This window comes from Cucumis melo, chromosome 12 (genome assembly GCF_025177605.1).
Source record: "Cucumis melo cultivar AY chromosome 12, USDA_Cmelo_AY_1.0, whole genome shotgun sequence".
NCBI lineage: Eukaryota > Viridiplantae > Streptophyta > Magnoliopsida > Cucurbitales > Cucurbitaceae > Cucumis > Cucumis melo.
The window spans coordinates 13250205-13269268 of NC_066868.1; the positions used below are offsets into that span (position 1 = coordinate 13250205).

The following is a 19064-nucleotide window of genomic DNA, read 5'->3' on the forward strand; positions in this document are numbered from 1 at the left end:
ACCCTTATTTCAAATTTAAATCAAACTCATGTACTAAATTCATAGTTTGATTAATTGGATATGTCAAATTGAGCAAAAAAAAAAAAAAAAAAAAAGCTCGTAATTGGATTTTAAATTTATCTTTTCGAGATTCACCCACCTATACACGTTCATAAATGCAAAAGGGTGCATTTGTTGAATAAGAAATTTTGGAACCAATCACAAATTGTCACCTTATTTACTAAAATAATTGTATTTGGGATTAGCTAAAAATTTACATGTGTCCCAAATTAAATTTAAAGACAAATTGGACCATTCTAATCACGTGTATCAAATTAATTATTTTGGTTCAATTAAATATTATTTAGTTGGACTAAAATTCAATTGACCAAAAAATAAGCTTAATTTAGCCTAAAATAAAATATGACCCAAATCATGTGTATCCAAATCATGTGATTGACCCAGGGGTAAAATAAAATACGACCCAAATCATGTGATTGACCGTATGGTCCATGGACCAGACTAGACTCAAGTCCATAAAAGCCCACCAGAAAATTCTATAAATAGAGGAATTCGAAGAGAATTATGAACTTCAGAAGTTCTAGAGAGAATTCTCAAGAACACGATAATCCTTATCCTTAACCTAGATTATTAATCCTCTCCTCTCTCCTCCCACAGTCCAGAACCAAATGCCCCTAATCATCTTTTGGTGCAATATTTATTGGTCTATAAGAGGAAATAAAGAATTCCAACAACCGAGGAAGAAGTAAAAAAATGATTAATATTTCTCATATTATCCAAAATGTTAAAAAATAACATGTTTTTTATCTTAAAAAAAAAGAAAGTAAAAACGTGTTTTCATAAAAGAGATCAACTTGATAGAAATCTTGTCAATTTTTCAAATAAAAATATAAAAAAGGAAAATGTAAATGGGAAGAAGAAAAGTTAGGAAGACGCAAGCGCAGTCGAAGAGAGAACTCCCATCGCCGTTGTTCTGCAGAACTGCGCAAGTTTTGTTTTCCTTTTCACAACGAATTTCAACATTCTATTCACGTTTGTTTCTGGAAAAAGGTTGATATTTTTCTGGAAGATTTAGGGTATTGATTGAAACAATCGTATTGTGATCGATGAGACCGATACGTCTGAGGGAGCCATCTAGCCCTACCATGGTCAAAGCAGAAATCTTCGAAGGAGGCGTTTATGGCGTTATAAGGCGTGCTGTTGTCATCGGCAACGGCTCTTCCTGTGCTGAAAATCAGTGTATCGGTTTGGTTCAGGCGCTTGGTCTGGCTGACAAGCATGTGCTCTATGTAAGTTTTGCAAATTCACCTATTTTGAGAGTTGAGTTGTTTTCGTGTGGAATTCATTAAATTTTACTGTTTAATTTGGGAGGGGGTGGCTATTGCTTTTACGTGCGTTCTCATCCGGGTCTGGGTGTTAAATTTATCTAGTAGTCAGAAGCAACTCTAGTATTTCCAAGTTCAATGAAAAACGAGAAATACTCATCATTCATAATGAAAACCTGAGACTAACAACTGTATCTAATATGTGCTCTCCTTACATGCAGCGGGTTACAAGGCCTAGAGGAGGAATAAATGATTGGCTGCACTGGCTTCCAGTTTCTCTTCACAAAAAATTAGATTATATCATGACCCTGATAGGTGTTTACACCCGGGTCCTGGTGAGATCCAAAGGGAGAAAACTTGTGCCTCTATCTTCAGAAAATGGTGGAAGCACGGGCTTGTCATGCATTTTAGAAGCTGACTTGAAGCATATTGTATCTATGGTTCGGGAGACTTATGAAAAGTAAATTATTTTTTGGAATATCTTTACAGGAAGAAATTTGATTATCAGAATTCATTTATGATGTGTACTTTTATAATTTCCAGGAATGGACCTCTATTGGTGGTTGCATCTGGTAGAGATACCATAACTATTACGAGTTCCATTAGGCGACTGGTATCAGAGAATGTTTTTGTTGTGCAGGTATGGCAGTTATTATTCTTGTCATATTTCATATGTTGCCTGCATTTGGCTAAGGGATATGTTTGATGATCATTATGTAAATGGAATAGTTCTTCTGCAAGCTACTTCTTTTTGCAATCCTATCAAGTATTTGGTTGGAGTGAAAGGGATGAACAGGGTTTGAAGGAGTCCTAGAAGGAGGTTTGGAGTTTGGGACATTTCAATTCCTCCATTTGAATGCTTTTGACTAAAACCTTTCATAATTATCCATTTTGTTTTCCTTTTTCAACTTGATTTTTGTCATTATTTTTCAACTATCTTAATCAGACCTGTCTTGTGTTTGACGTGTGTTATTGTTCATGTTTTTGCTTATATTCATCTTAACTGGAGTTGGTTACTCCAATAAAAAGAAGATGACATTATGAAGGTGCATGTTATTGGTAATAAGGGCAACAACAGGGTCCCTAGTATGGCCGTATGGATGAATTGATTGAGATGAAAAGTTTATCTGCAATCCTTCAGCTCAGCCATTTAAGGCTCTTTGGCAAAGCAAAAGTAGCCTATAGTTGGGAGAGAAAGCTGTTGGTGTGCCCTCTCAGAGAGGTTATTGTATTTATTTATTTTTTTTTTTGTGAAATTTACTATTCTTTTTCTTGGGTGAAATTTTGAATTGAAATATTAGAGAGAGAAGTAGTTGATCCTTGTGTGTGTTTTCTGTGTGTTGGGGGAATCAAGTTTCTTGTTTACTTGAAAATTTGTCCCTTTTTGTCAATGACCCCTTGCTCTTCTTTCGTGTTCTCATGCTTTGGAGGTTGGTAGTTTGGGCTGCTCTTTTATCCAGGAGTTTGTGCATGTGATTGAAGACTGAACTGATGTAGTAGGATTAGAGTAAATTAGGATATCTTCGTGACTTCGTCTAATCCTTAATTGACTAGGATTAGGATTAGTTTTCTTGGTTTATGAGGACTAGGATTAGTTTCATTGATTCATTTGGATTAGGATTAGTTTCTTTGATCAACTAGGATTATAATTAAATTGCTTTCCAATTCTCTATAAATAAAGGGATTATCTTCTTTAATTGATAAGTTTTGATTCCATATAAAGACTTCGATTTGATTCTTGAAGAAGGTTATTGTTTTATCTCTTAGGCTACATCAATTTGGTATCAAATCAGTCATTTTGCCATTGACTGCTGCCGGTGGAAGACCAGGGAACTCTGTTGGTGTTGATCGCAAGAGGGAGCTTTGTGATTTGTGCTTGTAGTTTGAACAACACACACCTAATTAGGGAGAACCCTTTTAAATCCAAGAAAAGTAAGAAGAAATCTAAAGAATCATCCAAGAAAGAAATTTTATAGCAGAACTAATACATTTAGGGGCAGAAATTATGGGAGAATGACCAAGAAAGGTTGAAACATATTCAAGAAAACTGAAGAATCAGTCCTATAACAGTTTTGAGGTTGAAACTTATTCAATAACACCCAATTTGTACATCATCCTAGAGTATTGGAGGAAACGAAGAAGGGATTAAAAGAAATCCAACTTTTGCTCGGAAATTTTACTCAAAACGTGAATCAACTTTCAGAACCAATGACAATAGTTCAAATTTCAAAAAAGAAATAATTAAAAAGAAAACCAAGAGCTTGTTGGGTTAAAAGAAGATTTAGAATTCAACCAAGGTTATGGAATCTTGAAAGAAATACATACAATAGGAAATCCAAAAGAAATTTGGAATCCATGCATGGACCGAGTAAGATGGACAAAATTAGGGAAGAAAAATCTAAGGCAAAAAGTAAGGAAGTTGTGCTTATTTCTTTTTGATATGAAACAAATTTCATTGATGAATGAAATCACAAAAAACAGCTGAAGCTAGAACCAAGGGAGTTGCATTATATTTCTCCAATTGGATATAAGGGACGAAAGGGTGTAAGAGTTGAAGAATGCTAAAAATTTACACCAATTCATAACATGAAGGATAATAATGTCGAAATAGATGTCAAAAGAGCGTTTCTCTCCTTCCTTGTGATCCAGAAAAAGGTTCAAATCAAATGCCTCCAAATGAGCTGTTTTCGTTTGGTGAATGGATGACCAATGAGGATGAATGCATGGGCTCTAATGGTATCATTGGGAAGTGCACCATCCAAAGGGAAGGAGGATATCCTCTTCCAAAATCTGTCAGCAAAGGTGCAATGCAAAAAAAGATGATTCATAGAGTTTGGTCCTGCTAAATAGATGGGGCAACAATGTGTTGAGTATGAAGCTTTTCCAATGTGTTGATGGCTGAATGACTAATCTCCCTTAGGAAGAACTTAATCTTTTTAGGGTAGAAATCACTCCATATGGTGTCATGGAAAATGAGTTCAAAGGTGTTTTGGTTTAATCCCAGATTAATGGTTGGGGATTTAGTAGAGAGCTGTCCTTTGGTATCAAGCTCCCAAATTCATCTCTCTTTAGACGAAGAGAGGTGGATGTTATGAAGGGCGTTCATGAGATTAAGCCAGTCACAAGTCTAATCATCTTTTAAATTTCTTTGAAAGATAGGTGACCATTTGTGGATAGAATTCCAAAGGTTGCAGGTTGAAGAATCTTTTTGTGTGGATAAATTATATAACCTGGGATACAGCTTCTTGAGAGGCGTAGAGTTGATCCATCTATCATTTCAAAAGGATGTGTTTCTACCATTGCCTATGGAGATTTTGACTTTGTCTTTGATAAGATATAAAAGTACTAAATGTCTCTCCATGGTCCTTTAGTGCTGTTCGGGAAAGAGAGATTAGGCGAAGAGCCAAGAGGAGGAGCCTTGTATTTGGCGTCAATCACCTGTTTCCAAAGAGCCAAATGATAGTACCTCCAAATCTGTTTGGTCAAAAGAGCTCGATTTTTGTCCATAAGCCTTTGCAGACCAAGGCCTGCTTAAGCATGGGGGTTGAGAATCTTTTCCCATCTAAAGCCATGTTATGAAGTGCTACCCTCCCGGTGGAAGTTCCTGTAAAGTTTTTCTAATGATTGTGCTACTGTAGTGGGCATTTTGTATAAAGACATGGAATATGTGGGAAGGCTTGTGAGAGTGGCTTGTAGGAGGGTGAGGCAAGCACCCTTTGACATTTGATTGTGATACAAAGAGGATTGTCTTTTCTCCACCTTTTCAATGATCAGCTTCGAAGGATACCTGTTGGGGCTTACCAAATAGAGGGAGACTGAGGTAAGTATTGGGCCAGTGTTGTAGTTTACATTTGAATTTAGCGGCAATCCTCTTTAATTCGACAAAGGGCAGATTAGTTTCCCAAGAGCTCAAATTTGGTGAGGCTAATATTGAGACCCGAGGCCTTTTCGAATGAGTCAATAAGGTTGAAAAGGTTTTGTAGAGCGTCCTCCTTGTGTTTAGAAAAGAGGATGGTATCATATGTGAAGAGAAGGTGACAGATTTGAAGAGAATTATTTCCAAGAGAGAAACCTTTGATTTAACCATTAAGTGCTGGCATCAATGAGCATTTTGCTAAGACAATCCTTAACAATGATGAAGAGGAAAGGTGATAATGGGTCTCCTTGTCTGAGGCCTTTTGTAGCTATGATCTTCCTTCTAGGCCAAGGTTGACCAGTAATCATTATAGAGAAGCTAGAGGAAGATATACAACCATTAATCCACTTGCACCATGTGTCACTGAATCCTTGGACTTTAAGGGTAAGGTGAAGAAAATCCCAATCAATTTTATCGAAGGCTTTCTCGATATCAATCTTAACCACAATCCCCTGCTTGTTTTTCTTGAAGTATTATGCAATAATCTCAATGGCAATTAAGGAGGCATCAAGAATTTGTCGATCCTCAATGAAAGTAGATTGAAATCGAGTGACTGTGCGAGGCATAACTCTCTTGAGTCTTTTTGATAGAACTCTACCAATGATTTAGTATTGACAAGGGATAAGACTAATTGGCCTGTAGTCACTCACAGTACGAGCGTCAATCTTCTTGGGTATGACGCAGATGTAGGCTTCGTTGAGGCTAGCATTGAGGATGCCTTTCATGAAGAAGTCATGGACTACACTCGTGGTATCTTTTTGTAGGATGTTCCAAAACTTTTTATAGAATTCAACGGTGAAACCATCAGGACCAGGAGATTTGTTGGTACTAAGATCCTTCGTTGCTGCCAATATTTCACGTTCAGTGAAAGGAGTCTCAAGGTCTTTTGCTTGTTGGGGGAGATAAGATTATGATAAAAAACTGGTGGAAGATACTTGTGTCTAGAAACTTTTTGTAAAGTCTTGTAGAAGGAGACAAATTCTTTTACAATCTCTTCTTCAGGAGGAGAGGATTTCTCTCATAGTGCTCTCTTTCTAGCATTCATAAGGCGGTGGAAATAGAAAGAGTTCATATATCCTTCTTTATGCCATGTGTTTGCTTTTATGTCTCCAAGATATCTCCTCTTTGGTATTAATAGAAAGAATCTGGGATTTGAGGAGTTTTTTCTTGTCTAAGTTAGTAGGGAAGAGAATACCAATCGCTTCTAGTGAGTCTAATCCTGCCAGGTCAAACAAAAGCTGATTCTTTAATGGTGTGAGACTTCTAAAGGTGGATTTGTTCTACTCCTTGATAACAATTTTGAGGGCCTTGGGTTTCTGTATGATCCCATGGTCCGACCAACCAAGCAAAGGGGTTTCGCTCCACCATTTTTGAATCAAAGAATAAAGGAGGCATGTCCCATCCATATATTTTTGAATATGAAGGGGATGGGTCCGATGTTGCAAAACCCAACTGTAATAAAATGAGATAATGGTTTGAAAGTAGGCCTGCTAAGTCGTTTCACTGAAGCTTCTTTAGATTTTGTCAAGATGGAGTTGTGGTGGGGTTGTCTCTACTTTAGTTCATGTATAGAGCCCGTTTGATGGGGGAGATAAATTAGATTGCTATTGACAATGAAGAAATTGAATTGCCTCATGCATTTGGTGACTGGTCCTCCTTTGGATTTTTCATGTCTCCATCTAGATACATTAAAGTTGCCCCCTACAATCCAGCTGTCTTCACATAAGGCTGATAAGACATACAATTCCTGCCAGAATGTAGGCCTATCCTTGTATCGGCAAGGGCCATAAACCTTTGTCAACCAAAAGGAGAAGCCGTCGCCAATAGTATTTGTAGGGAGAGGGAGAAGCGGCCTTTGGTGATGTCAAAGGTGGTGAAGGCGGGGTCATTCCACATGATAAGAATACCTCTCGACAATCTATCCAATGAATCGAGAGCTCCATAGGAATCAGATAAAGAGTATGTTGATGTCTTTGGTATTAGTCTCTTGGAGGATGACAATGGAAGGGTTGTGTTTGACGATCTCCCTTTTGGAGAGAGCCCTCTTTTCCCGGTCATTGAAACCAAACCTCTAGCATTCCAAGAGATGATGATTACGATAAATCAGTGATCCTGTTGTGATGGATGAGGAAGGTCTGTTGGCTTAAAGTCCCAATTCATTAAGGAGAAGTTTTTGTTTTTTGGCCAATTGGTTTTTCTTTGCAGTAGGCATAGACATAACACAGAGTTTATTCTTGAAAGCCGAGGGAGGACAATATGTAGCCATTGATTGGGATCCAAGTGGTCGTCTTCCATGTCTGAGGTTTGAAGGATGGTGGTTAACTTGGTATTAGAAGAAGAAGCCAAGAGAGTCTGACCCACCATAGTTTCTAAGATCGTTATTGGAGACGGTGGCGGCATGGATGGGTGAACGGTAGTGAGGGGTAAGAGGCTGGAAAAGTAGTCGTGATAGTAGATAAAGGCAATTTTGACGAAGAGGATAACAACCGCAACTGATTTGAAGAAGCTCAAATTTTTAGTTGCAACTGATTTCTTGGAAGACAATGAGGTAGAATCCGTGGAAATGCATGATTATTTTGAACAAACCCACACAATTTGACCCAACAAGTGTGCTCAATTCCTAACACGTGTTTCACACGATCTGACCTTTTTAAATTTGTGCAACCCGTCTTGGGTTTGGTTCTCCTCAACTTGGTTTGCTGCTCTCCTTTTGTGGGTTTATTTCAACTCATTCCTTCACAAATTCTTGGTCATGTAATGATATATTTTCAAACGGGTTTAATGAATTGTTTTGATACTCCAACTTCGGCTAAAATGGTTGGGCAAAATCTTGGTGGTAGGTGTGCTACATTTCTCAACAACCAAAGAATTTCTTTGATGAGCTTCACACTCTACGATTCTCAAATTTTTTATTGGCTCCTTCAATCTTTGTAGTTGCAGTGCAATATTTCCACAGGCCATCATTTTCATGCAAGACTCAAACCACATTCTTTTACATTGCTGTTTTGCTTTTGGTTATGGTGCAAGTTCATCAATAATTTTTGTATAGTCTTCATTTTCTAATATATTGTTCCAGTGAAATATTTGGGTTCTCATCCTTTTTTTTTGGGAAACATAGATAGCCTTTTTGTTTTCTAAAGTGGGCTGTCTTTGTTCAATAATAATTAATTTAAAGGTAATAGACACTCAAGGCCAAGCTGCTTCATCTTGAATTAGGTCAAACATCCAGAATTCAGAAAAGAGTGCCTTAAGGGCAGAATGGAGCTTAGATCAAAGCCCTGATTGTTTGGAGGTTAATTGCACATGGATTCAGGTTCCTTCTCTTTCAACTAGATCAGACCCTCAGAGATCCTGCCAACCACATTCTAAATGTTCTGTTTTTTCTTTACCTTCCTTCCTCAAAAGTAAAAGTTTTTAGAGGTTCCCCTTGCCAAACTCCAGGTGCTCCATCCATAAAGAATTATGATTCAGATTTTGACTCTTCTTTTAGTGTAAGCAGGGTCGAAGGTGATCATTTGTGGAAGCTACATGAGTTAGAGGATCATTCTTTGAAGGATCCCTTAGAAACGGATCTCAATGATTTGTTTTAGAATGAAGAGGATTTGATTGATGGAAAACAGACCTCAGGAAACCCCTTTCAGTCTAAGGATTGCGAAATTCCAGCCCATTTAAAGTTGATAGTAGAAAAATGCAAACTAGTTTTTGTTTGAAATCTGATTTTAGTCACTTTTTGTTTCAATAATCGGTTTCAGTGAGGTTAGAAGGTTGTAGATAAAGAGGTTGGGATTCATGTCTCCTGAACTTTTAATTTAGTTCTCCCCCTAGATTCATTGAAGATGTCGGGCTCAAGAATAGTTTCCAACTGATTGAACAATTAAAACTTTTAGTAATTCTTGGTTTTCATCTTAGTGAAGATTCAGCAAGGATGGTTCCCTCGGCGTTCCCTCTTCTCTCATCTTGAAGCTTATTGTGGGCATCAATTTTCGGCACTTCGGTTGAGTTGGTTTGTTTGTTTCATCTTCTCTCATCGGGCGCAAGAATGGTTTCCTTTTTCATAGAATTTAATGTTACTTTGCAGTTTGTTGGATTGAAAATTGTTAGCAAGTCTTCTCAAGCTCAAGATCGTTTTTGTATCTCTTTGGTGTTCCATCTACTTTCTTTTCGAAACTTTTAGTGTGCAATTCTTCCGCAGAAACTGGCTTCTTATTGAAAGAGCATTATTTTGCTTGGTTATTCATTCTCCTTTTTGGTTTAAGTTATAGAGGATTTTGGCTTGTTTGTATCGTTATTTTGTTTGTCCTTTTAGTCATTTTTCTCCCTATTGGTCATAGTATATTACTCTTGTACTTTGAGCATTAGTCTCATTTACTATCATTAATAAAGAAGCTCGTTTCTGTTTCAAAAAAAAAGGTTGGCTTCTTGGAAAAAGAATTTCTTTTCTGAAGCGGGCCATCTTATTTTTAATAAATTGATCCTTGGTGGCATTCTGATCTATTTCTTCTCTCTTCTTAGAGCCTCGGGGAAGTGTGCAAGTGTTTGGAGATGTTAATGCATGATTTCCTGTGGGAGGCTGTGGATGAGGGGAAAGGAAAAGGGGTTCATATGGTCAGATGGGAGGTCATTGAGAAGCTGGTGTCTTTAGGGGGTCTTGACATTGGGAATCGTAGGGCCCGAAACAAAGGCTTCCTAGCCAAATGGCTCTCATGCTTCTCCCTTGAGCCCAATTCTTCGTGGTGTAGGATTATAGCTAGTACACTTGGCCCCATCCTTTCGAGTGGTTGACTAAAGGGATTAACGACATTTATTGGATTGCGGAATTCTTAGAAAGATATTTCGATAGAGCTTCGTGTTTTTATTCCTTGGTTCATTGTATGGTTGGGATGGGAGACAAACGTATTTTTGGGAAGATCACTGTGTGGGTGAAAGACCTCTTTGTGGTTCTTCCCCTGGCTCTATCATTTATTGTCTCTTAAATCATACTTACGTGGACTGGGAGCTCTTGTTCTTTCTCCTTTGTGTTCGGTCATGCCCTTTTCGATTGGGAAACGGTTGATGTGGTTTCCCTCCTTTCTCTTCTTGAGAGCCACCCTTTTCGTCTTGGGAGGAGAGATGTGGGAGTCTGGAGCCCCAATCCTTTGGATGGCTTCTTGTGTAAGTCCTACTTCCTGTGTCTGATGAACCCTTTTCTTGGGGTGAGACTGTTTTCTCATCTTTGTGGTGGATAAAGATCCCTAGAACGTTGAGATTCTTATTGGCAGGTTCTCCACGGCCGTATTAGCACGCTGGATAGGCTTTTCAGGAAGTTGTTGGGTTGGTTGGGCCTTTTTGTTGCATCATGTGCAGGAAGGCGGAGGAAGACTTGGATTCTATTCTCTTGTATTGTGGTTTTGCCTAACATGTTTGGCATTCCTTTTCAGTCGTTCGGCTTTATAATGCATACGTAAGAGATATATAAGAGATAGCTTGAGCAGTTCCTCCTCAATCTGCCATTGGGAAGAAAGGCCCTTTCTTTGGCTTGCTTGTGTGTGTGCCATTGTTTATGTTTTGTGGGATGAAAAGAATAGAATAGTGTTTAAGGGCATTGGTAGGGATGTTAGAGAAACTTGGGCTTTGGTTCACTTGCATGTTTTTCTGTGGGCTTTGATTTTGAAGTTTTGTAACTGCCCTTTGATCTCGATCCTGTACAGTTGGATGCCATTCTTGTAAAGGTCTCCCTTTCTTTTGTGGGCTTTTTTTTTTATGCCCGTGCATTGAGGTTGTTATTCTTATTACAAAAAAAATAGAATACTTCGTAAAGCTGGCATATGGAAGGCATGTTTGGTTATATAAGTACTATTTTATTGGATAAAGAATAAATCTTGATCTCTTTAGATATATTTCTTATGGCTCTCTCAACTTTTTAGTTCCATTTCTTTTTTGAAAAAATGTTCTTACTCATTGGGGGAGTTACTGAGTTTTGTAGGGTTTGATTCAAGTGGCTTTTTGAGGTTCACCATCTCTTGTGAATTTTTTTGGTATCTCTTCTTATTCGTTGAAGCCTCTCTGGCGATATTGGAACATGTCCAGATTGAATATACTTCAAAGTTTGAATAATTTTTAATGTAGCTGTGACAGTTGCTCATTTTGATTTTTGTGTATGTTGATCAGCGGTTATTACTTTCTTAAGGTTTAAGCTCTTATATTTATTATTCATTTTTCTGATAAAAATATATCTCTTTTCTTTTTGGAGTAAGATTCAACATCCAAGGTTGCAATTGAATCGGTTCGACTTGGTCATCACCCCGCATCATGATTATTATCCTTTAACTCCACAAGCACAAGAGCAAGTTCCTCGATTTATAAGGAAGTGGATAACTCCACGGGAACCACCAGATCAACGCGTGGTAAGTGTGCTGACCATAAATATCTCTTTTTATTCTTTAATAACTTTTCTAGTCTTATTGTGTCGTTTTCCCTTCTCTTTATTGAGAAAATACAGTCTGTTCTAAAATTTTCAAAATTTAGGTATTGACTGTTGGAGCCCTACATCAGATTGATTTTGCTGCATTACGTAGTGCAGCTAGTGCATGGCATGATGTGTTTGCTCCTCTTCCAAAACCCTTATTGGTGGTCAACGTAGGAGGGCCGACTAGTGAGTTTTTCCAATCTATTGGGTTGTCACTTGGCCTTAATCAAATTTTTGCTATCCACTGTTTTTTGTTGATATTCATTTTCTACAGAAATGGATTGTTCCATGTTTATTTGCTATTGTGATAATTATATTCTGATCCCCAGCGTATGCATTTCCATATAGTGGGCGGATTTTTGTTTATGTTTTTTTGTACTATGATGTATGAGTAGTTTCTTACCAAAAATAGATGTATGAGTAGATTCAGCTGTTGCTGTTGGTATGTCTTTGATTGAATTTTGGTCTGTTGTTGACATTATATTAATTGTGCTTTTTTTAGAGAGCATTTTGACTAGCTAGGTTTGAGAAAGGTTATATGGATATGTTTGAATCAGAAACAAATTTTTGTTGATACATGAAAAGGAAAAAAATGTCCAAGGATGCAAGTAAGCAACCCAAAAGAAAGTAAACAAAAAATAGAAGAGAATGAAACCTTTGAAGAACTTATTGTTTTTAATTCCTAAGAAATCTAGTGTTTAAAGTTGTTGATTATTTACCCATAAGCTTGGTGACAAAGTATGTATAAGGTGGTGCCGAAGTCCTTGCAAACAGAATGAGGAGAACCAATCGGCCTGTGTGACAGTGACAAATCCTTGTTTCCATTTTTATTGCAAATAAGGTGGTGGATTATTATAGATGCAAGAAGAAAGGTTGGGTCATGAAGTTGCACTTTGAGAAAAGCTTACGATATGGTGGACTGGGATCTTTGTTGGAAGTCCATTGAAGAAAACGCCTTTGTTGAAAGATGGATCAAATGGATAAAAGGCTGACTTACAAACATCTCTCCTTGGTGTTTGTTAATGGGCAACCAAGTTGGTAAAATGGAGCAACTTTATATGCTTAAGAGGAGGCAGGCTTACCCTTGCTAATACTGTTCTTTCTAGAATTCTATTGATTTCTATCCATATTTATGCGTGCTGGAATAGTGAAGAATCTGGAGGAAATCATTCCAGATTCCTCTCTCTTTTTTTTTTTCCTTCTTCTTCTTCTTCTGGTGGAAAGGAAAGGTTTTTTTGAGGAATATGGGAGCATCTTTGTGAATTCGTAAGTTGTAGTGGAGGCCTTGGAATAGGCAACCTGACATGCAGAAATCTGAGTCTCTTGGCCGAATGTGGATGGAGATTTATGATTGAAAAAGGTTCTTTATGGAAGGATATCATTGTCAGTAAACATTCCTTTAAAATGGGTGAATGGGTTCCTAAATCAAAGGGTCATGAAGCAGGAAAAGATCATTGACAGTCTATTTTTAATGTGTGTAGCATTGATGAGAGATGGGACAAAATCAATCTAGGCAATGGGAGTAAAATGTTTTGGAAGGGTGTTTGGGTGGTGGATTAGAACGTGGAGCGGACCTTCAAGAATGTTCAACTTGGCCCAGTCCAAGGAGAGTTTTGTAGAACAATATGTTAGGCCACCAATTACTTGGATATCTAGAGAAAAGGAAAGAAGGGTTTTTCCCATAACTTGGGCCGTATGGCTAAAAGTTGGGGGCCCAAGTCTGGATTTGTGCTTGGCCAGTAGAATATCAGGTTGGGATCTCTGGAAGGTATTATGAGTCGTATTCTTGAAGGATGAAGGTTGTCCTGGTTGTCTTGGGCGTAGCTATGGAAGCTTAGGGTGGAGAGTATGGATCTCTCGATTATCTGGGTGCTTGGCTTTATCTTCTTTAACATTTCCTTGTATGAGATTGTATCTTATTATTTCCTTATTTTGTCTTCCAATCGTGGAAGGGAACCATATTTTGAGTAGCATGCGTCAAAGAAGAAGTTTGTCTTGGCCATAGCTGTGGAAGCACAGTGTGGAGAGTACGGATCTCTCGAACATCCTGGTGTTTGTTTCTATCTTTCTTTAATATCCTGATTATTTCCATATTTTTCCTTGTAATCGTGCAAGGGAACCATATTGTCCTGTGTTGAAAGCAATAACTTCCATATTGTGTCTGCTGGGATTTTACTGTTTGCAGGTGATCGCTCACCCAATTCTGGTCCCTTCCTCTAATGATTGGATGTCTATGGTGAAGGTGCTAGGGGGTGTCAACCTAGTTGACATGTCCTAGTGCGCCTATTGATCCTAAGTTTCTATTTCTCGCTGCTCTTTGTATACCCCTAATGTACTTGGAGCTTTGTCTCTTTATTATTACTATCTAATAAAAGAGATGCGTTTCCTTAGAAAAAAAAATGATTGGATATCCCTTTCAGCAGTAATTTGGCGGATGCGGAGACATTAAAGGGGATCAGTTCAATTTCGTTATAGGTCTCGAGAGTAAAAGGTTATCAAAGGTTCAGGATTCCAAACCTTGGGCCCTTAATAGTGATGGGCACGTCTCAATTAAATCTTTGCTTCCCTAGTTACTTCTTTTTGGCCTCCTATTGATAGTAGTTTGTATTAGATAATTTGGGGGATGAGTATTCCAGAAGAAAGTGAAGGTTTTTATGTGGGTCCTCATTCAAGGGAAGCTGAACACAAGAGATATTATCCAGAGAAGAAGCCTGATTGTATTTTGAATCCCAGCTGGTGTGTTTTATGCAAAGCTAGTTATGACTTTTTTTAAAAGGGAAACACACTTTTCATTGTATTAATGAAAAGAGACAAAGTCTCAAAGTACAAGATTATGTTAGGATCAGGAGGTGCAACAAAGCTAGTGACGACTGATGAGGACCAATGTCATATGTTCTTCCAATTCTCTTGGGAGTGATCATCGTGGGCTAGGGTGCTGGAAATTTTTAAGTTGAGTTGGTGTTAGCCCAAGAGGTGGGTTGATGCTATTTTTCAGTTGACTCCCTTCAGAGGCATAGTTTGTGTTTTGTGGAACCATGCAATTATGACGCGTCTTTGGAAGGTAGGCTTGAGAGGAACCCAAGCGTGTGTTAAAAAAGGAGATTAGAAAAATAAAACAAACAACCTAGGGATAGAGAGCTGAGAAGTTCCTTCCGAGAAGAACTAACAAAGCCTCTCAATTATGGAGGACTTGAGGAAAACTGTCATCACACAAAAAATTATGTGTCGAAGATTCTATATAAAAGAACTAATTTGTACAATATTGCAAAAATCAACAAAAGAACAGGACTTTGTAAGACCCCCTAGTTATGGTTATATTAGGATTATTATTATGTTTATGAGCAAGGGCAAGGGCTTATTAGTAATTAGTTGCAGTGTTCTTTGGGGTTTTTAGTTATAAATAGAGGGGAGAGGATTGGGAGCAAGGTATGGATCACGTTAATAGGGATTTCCATTTTGGGAATTTGGAGAGTGTAGCCTTCTTGAAAGGTTCTCGATAAAATCTGACAAAATATTTAAATTCTTCTCCTTTAGAGAAAGATATTTATCGTAGCCTTTGGAAATTGAATTGTCTCAAAAGAGTCGATGTGCCGATGTGGATTCTGTTGTTTGGGACTCTAAGGGCCTGTTTCATATTCATATCCCTTTGAGTCGTTTAGGATTTTGGACAAACCTCAAGAACTCAACCTATTAGCAAAGCAATCTGGGTTGTCACAAGAGAGCAAGCATGGGAACGATGAAAGTGCTGCACCGTATTTGTCTTTGCAAACAACTAGTGGTAGATTTTAGGAAGTCAATGCTTACAAAGAAGCTTCTATGGTATTTCAAATACATATCTTTGGAAGAAGATTTTCTTGTTTCTAGGGGGTTTGTTCTAGCTTTTCTTTTGCACTATACCTGGAGAGTTGATCATTCTTCTTCCAAGTTTCTAGTAGCTAATTCTGACTTGTTAGAGAAGAAGTGTGTTTGAGCTTAAGTTCCTTTGTTTTGAGAAATTGTCTTCAAAGATTGGAAAGGTGTGATTGTTCTTGTTAGTGATATATAATTAAATTTGCCTTCAACCATCAGCTTAAGTTTTTGGGTGTATTGTTGGTTTAATATGGTATCAGAGCAGGTCGTCGTCCAGGGAGGTCTTGTGTTCAAGTCCTAGCATTGTCGTTTCCTCCCCAATTAAAATTGATTTCCACTTGTCGGGTCTTTCAAATATTTCAAGCCCACAAGTGAGGGAGAGTGTTAGTGATATATAACTAAATTTGTCTTTAACCACCATCTTAAGCTTTTGGGTGAATTGGTGCCCGGTGGTTTAATAGTTCTTCAAAGGATTTTAATGAATTGACCCTTTCAATCCTGAGTTCAAAGTTTCAATTTACTAGAGGTGTTGCTTATCACTCTTCTTCCAAGGATCTCTCTTGCCCTGATGATTCTGATGTGGATGCTTTTGTTAGCGTGAGTAGTGTAGAATTTGATTTTCATCGGTTGAACCAAATTCCTGATTGACTGTTTTTAGTAGAGCATATAGGGAAAGCTTTTGACTTATTGTTCCATAGGATTTTGGGAGAGCAGTTTGTTCAAGGTATAAGGTTGAATGTATCTCCATTGTCTCTCAGATTCTATCCATATTTTCTTCAATTGTAGAAGCTTGTTGTCTTTAGTTGGGTGAGTGTTAAGTTTGTCCTCGGTTTTAAGGAATGCTCCTTTGCACTTTGATTCGGTGGTAGTCTTTTTGGGTTGAAGCTACTACCCTCTACAGAATTAATTTTATTAAAGATGGTCAAAGTTTCGTTGTTATGTTGGGGCCCTTCTTTCTTCAATATTCTGTGTGCTTGTTCTCAAGCTTAGATGACACTCAAGATTTCTGGTAAAGCTTTAGTTTGAAAGAATTCAACGGTCTTTACTGGATAAGTTTCTTCATTAGATTCCTTGCTTTGGTTTAGCTCTGGTTGAAGCCTCTTCACATTAAATTTGAATTGATTATTTCTCCTGCTTAGTTCTTTTCTTCTTTTCTTTCCTACTTATTTGTTGGAATTTTTGCTTTTGGTTTCCTTGTACTTTTATCTTCGGTCTCTTTTCATTTTATAAATAAAAATTTCCGTTTTCTAAAGAAAAATGATAACATGTTCATGAATTGTAATATTTTTTTCTGCAGGTCGCTGTCGATATGGTGTGGATCTTGCAAAGCAGCTGGCCACTGGTTTGCTGAGTGTTCTTGCAAGCTGTGGAAGCGTCAGAATATCCTTCTCTGACAGAACTCCTGAGAAGGTAGTATCGAGTAAAAAATTCTTAGCAATGTCCAGATGTGACCTTTCTTATTAGATAGTTTGTTTTTTTCTTGACAGGTGTATAATGTTATTGTGAAAGAACTTGGGGATAATCCAAAAGTTTACATCTGGGATAGACAAGGTTCATTTACTATGAAATGAGTTTAATAAGTTTGTCTGTAGTTTTGAAGTGTTGTTTCCATATTTGCTAATTTAATTCAGTAGTTCAATATTAACATTTGTCAGAGCCAAATCCGCACATGGGCCATTTAGCTTGGGCAGATGCATTCGTTGTAACAGCAGATTCAGTTAGCATGATAAGTGAGGTTTGCAGTACTGGGTATGATCGTCTGTCTCATGATTAACTCCCTGGTTTCATTTTTAGTGGTTTAGTCACAGTGTTTATCCCCTGTTTTTTCTTTTTTTTGATAATTTCTGTGTTATTATTGCAGGAAGCCTGTCTATGTAATTGGAACTGAACGCTGTAAGTGGAAGTATTCAGCGTTCCATAAATCCTTGAAGGAGAGAGGAGTCATCCGCCCATTTACCGGGACTGAGGATGTAAGTATTTTTTTCTTTTCATGTTGCTTTACATACTTTCTGACCACAGTGATACACATCTTTCGATGTTTTTTTTTTTCCTTCCTTTGAATGTGTGATCTAATTAACTCAATGTTGCAAAATTAAAAGCTAACTTGTAGTATGGAAGGAATATTCTAAATTTATCTCTATCTTATTGTTTTTGTTTGGCTTTGACGAAGGACACTTCTCCTTAAGTTTGTCCCTTCTAATTCAGTGTTTGCCAGGGGTGATACACCATTGAGTACGAGGAGGAATATTAAACAAAAATCTAATTCTTTATGGGCTTCGAATTCAAAGGCTTTCTGTAAATTTCCATTGTGATTGATTGGTCCACTTTTCTATAGGGTGTGGCCTTCCTTTCATGGTTTTTGTTTTGGTCTTTTTTCTTATGTCCTTGTATTCTTTCACTTTTTGGCTGTGAAAGTTCATAGTTTTCTTTTCATTAAAAACTGTGTTACCATGTTAATTTTACCTAATTCGTGCCATTTTGATGACAATGATAGATAAGCATGGAATAATGTAAAATAAGAAATTGCATAAAAATACGCCCTGATTTCAGAACCACAATAAAATGACACCTCTCACCTTAATTCCAGTATTCAGGAAAATTGGTCTAGTCAGATTCAATTTGCATTTACACATTTTAGCGTTTGTTCTCGTGTTCTTTTTCTCTCCTTCAAAACTTTGCTAATCTTCAGCGTGAGTTCTCCACATCCCTTCTGATGTTGACCTATGGATGTCTGATCCTCCTTACATGTACTCTATTTAACATTTCAGATCTCAGAGAGCTGGAGTTATCCTCCACTGAACGACACAGCCGAAGCAGCTACTCGTGTGAGGGAAGAACTAGCCAAGCGTGGCTGGGGAATACGGCCATAGCCATAGGAAGCACAAAGTAGGCTCCAGTTGTAAAAAAAAAAGGGGCCCTTTCATCATTTGAGCATTACTTTTGTACAATGGTGCACATAGGAACAGAGAATTACAAGCATTAACAGTTTCAAATCCAATTTTTGGACGAAATTTGAAAGATGAAATAATGAAGCTAGCAGCAGCTGTTTGTTAGTGCGGCTTGTATTATAGGCAGAGGCTTTTGCTTGCTCTTTACCACAGATCTGGCACTCTTAGATTTTGTTAAGGATAATTTTTATACCGTACGGTGGAATATAAACTTGTAAATTTTTTTTCATTATACTGAGAAAATAAGTAGAGTTTTAAATTCATTTGTTCCTAGCCACTGTGGGAAAGAACAGACGTGTATAAGTAATTGAATGAGTTTGACAGGTGTTTCATGGTTTATTAATTGAGCTTTGAACTTTGCGGGCATTAGTAACTTTTTAATAAATTGTGCACCAACTGGCATAAAAATCAAAATATGATAGAAAAACAAGCTTATTTATAAATATTAATATAATATATAGATGCTCATTACAATGTGTTTAGTAGTTATAGTCACATGTCGACTAATTAGTTTTATAATGGAAGAAACATGGAGAGAAAGCAAAGAAATTGGAGGAAGGGTGAAACTTGAGATCTCTTAA

At 37.5% G+C, this 19064-nt stretch overlaps 1 protein-coding gene across 1 annotated transcript; it reads left to right on the plus strand.

Moving 5' to 3' along the window:
• The first annotated feature begins 868 nt into the window (after positions 1 to 868).
• LOC103499828 (mitochondrial fission protein ELM1) lies at positions 869 to 18849 on the plus strand. The gene is made up of 10 exons (XM_008462944.3): positions 869 to 1289; positions 1547 to 1785; positions 1869 to 1965; positions 11475 to 11624; positions 11746 to 11872; positions 16833 to 16945; positions 17023 to 17086; positions 17191 to 17284; positions 17397 to 17505; positions 18304 to 18849. The coding sequence occupies exons 1-10, from the start codon at positions 1107 to 1109 to the stop codon at positions 18403 to 18405; spliced, it is 1278 nt and encodes a 425-aa protein (XP_008461166.1). The 5' UTR covers positions 869 to 1106; the 3' UTR covers positions 18406 to 18849.
• Positions 18850 to 19064: the final 215 nt, after the last annotated feature.

Bases quoted from the DNA above. Each gene is read 5' to 3' on its own strand.
- LOC103499828 (XM_008462944.3), top strand. From the start codon at position 1,107: ATGAGACCGATACGTCTGAGGGAGCCATCTAGCCCTACCATGGTCAAA. The intron at 11,625-11,745 runs GTAAGTGTGCTG...TTCAAAATTTAG, and splicing joins AACCACCAGATCAACGCGTG to GTATTGACTGTTGGAGCCCT. The intron at 16,946-17,022 runs GTAGTATCGAGT...TTTTCTTGACAG, and splicing joins CTGACAGAACTCCTGAGAAG to GTGTATAATGTTATTGTGAA.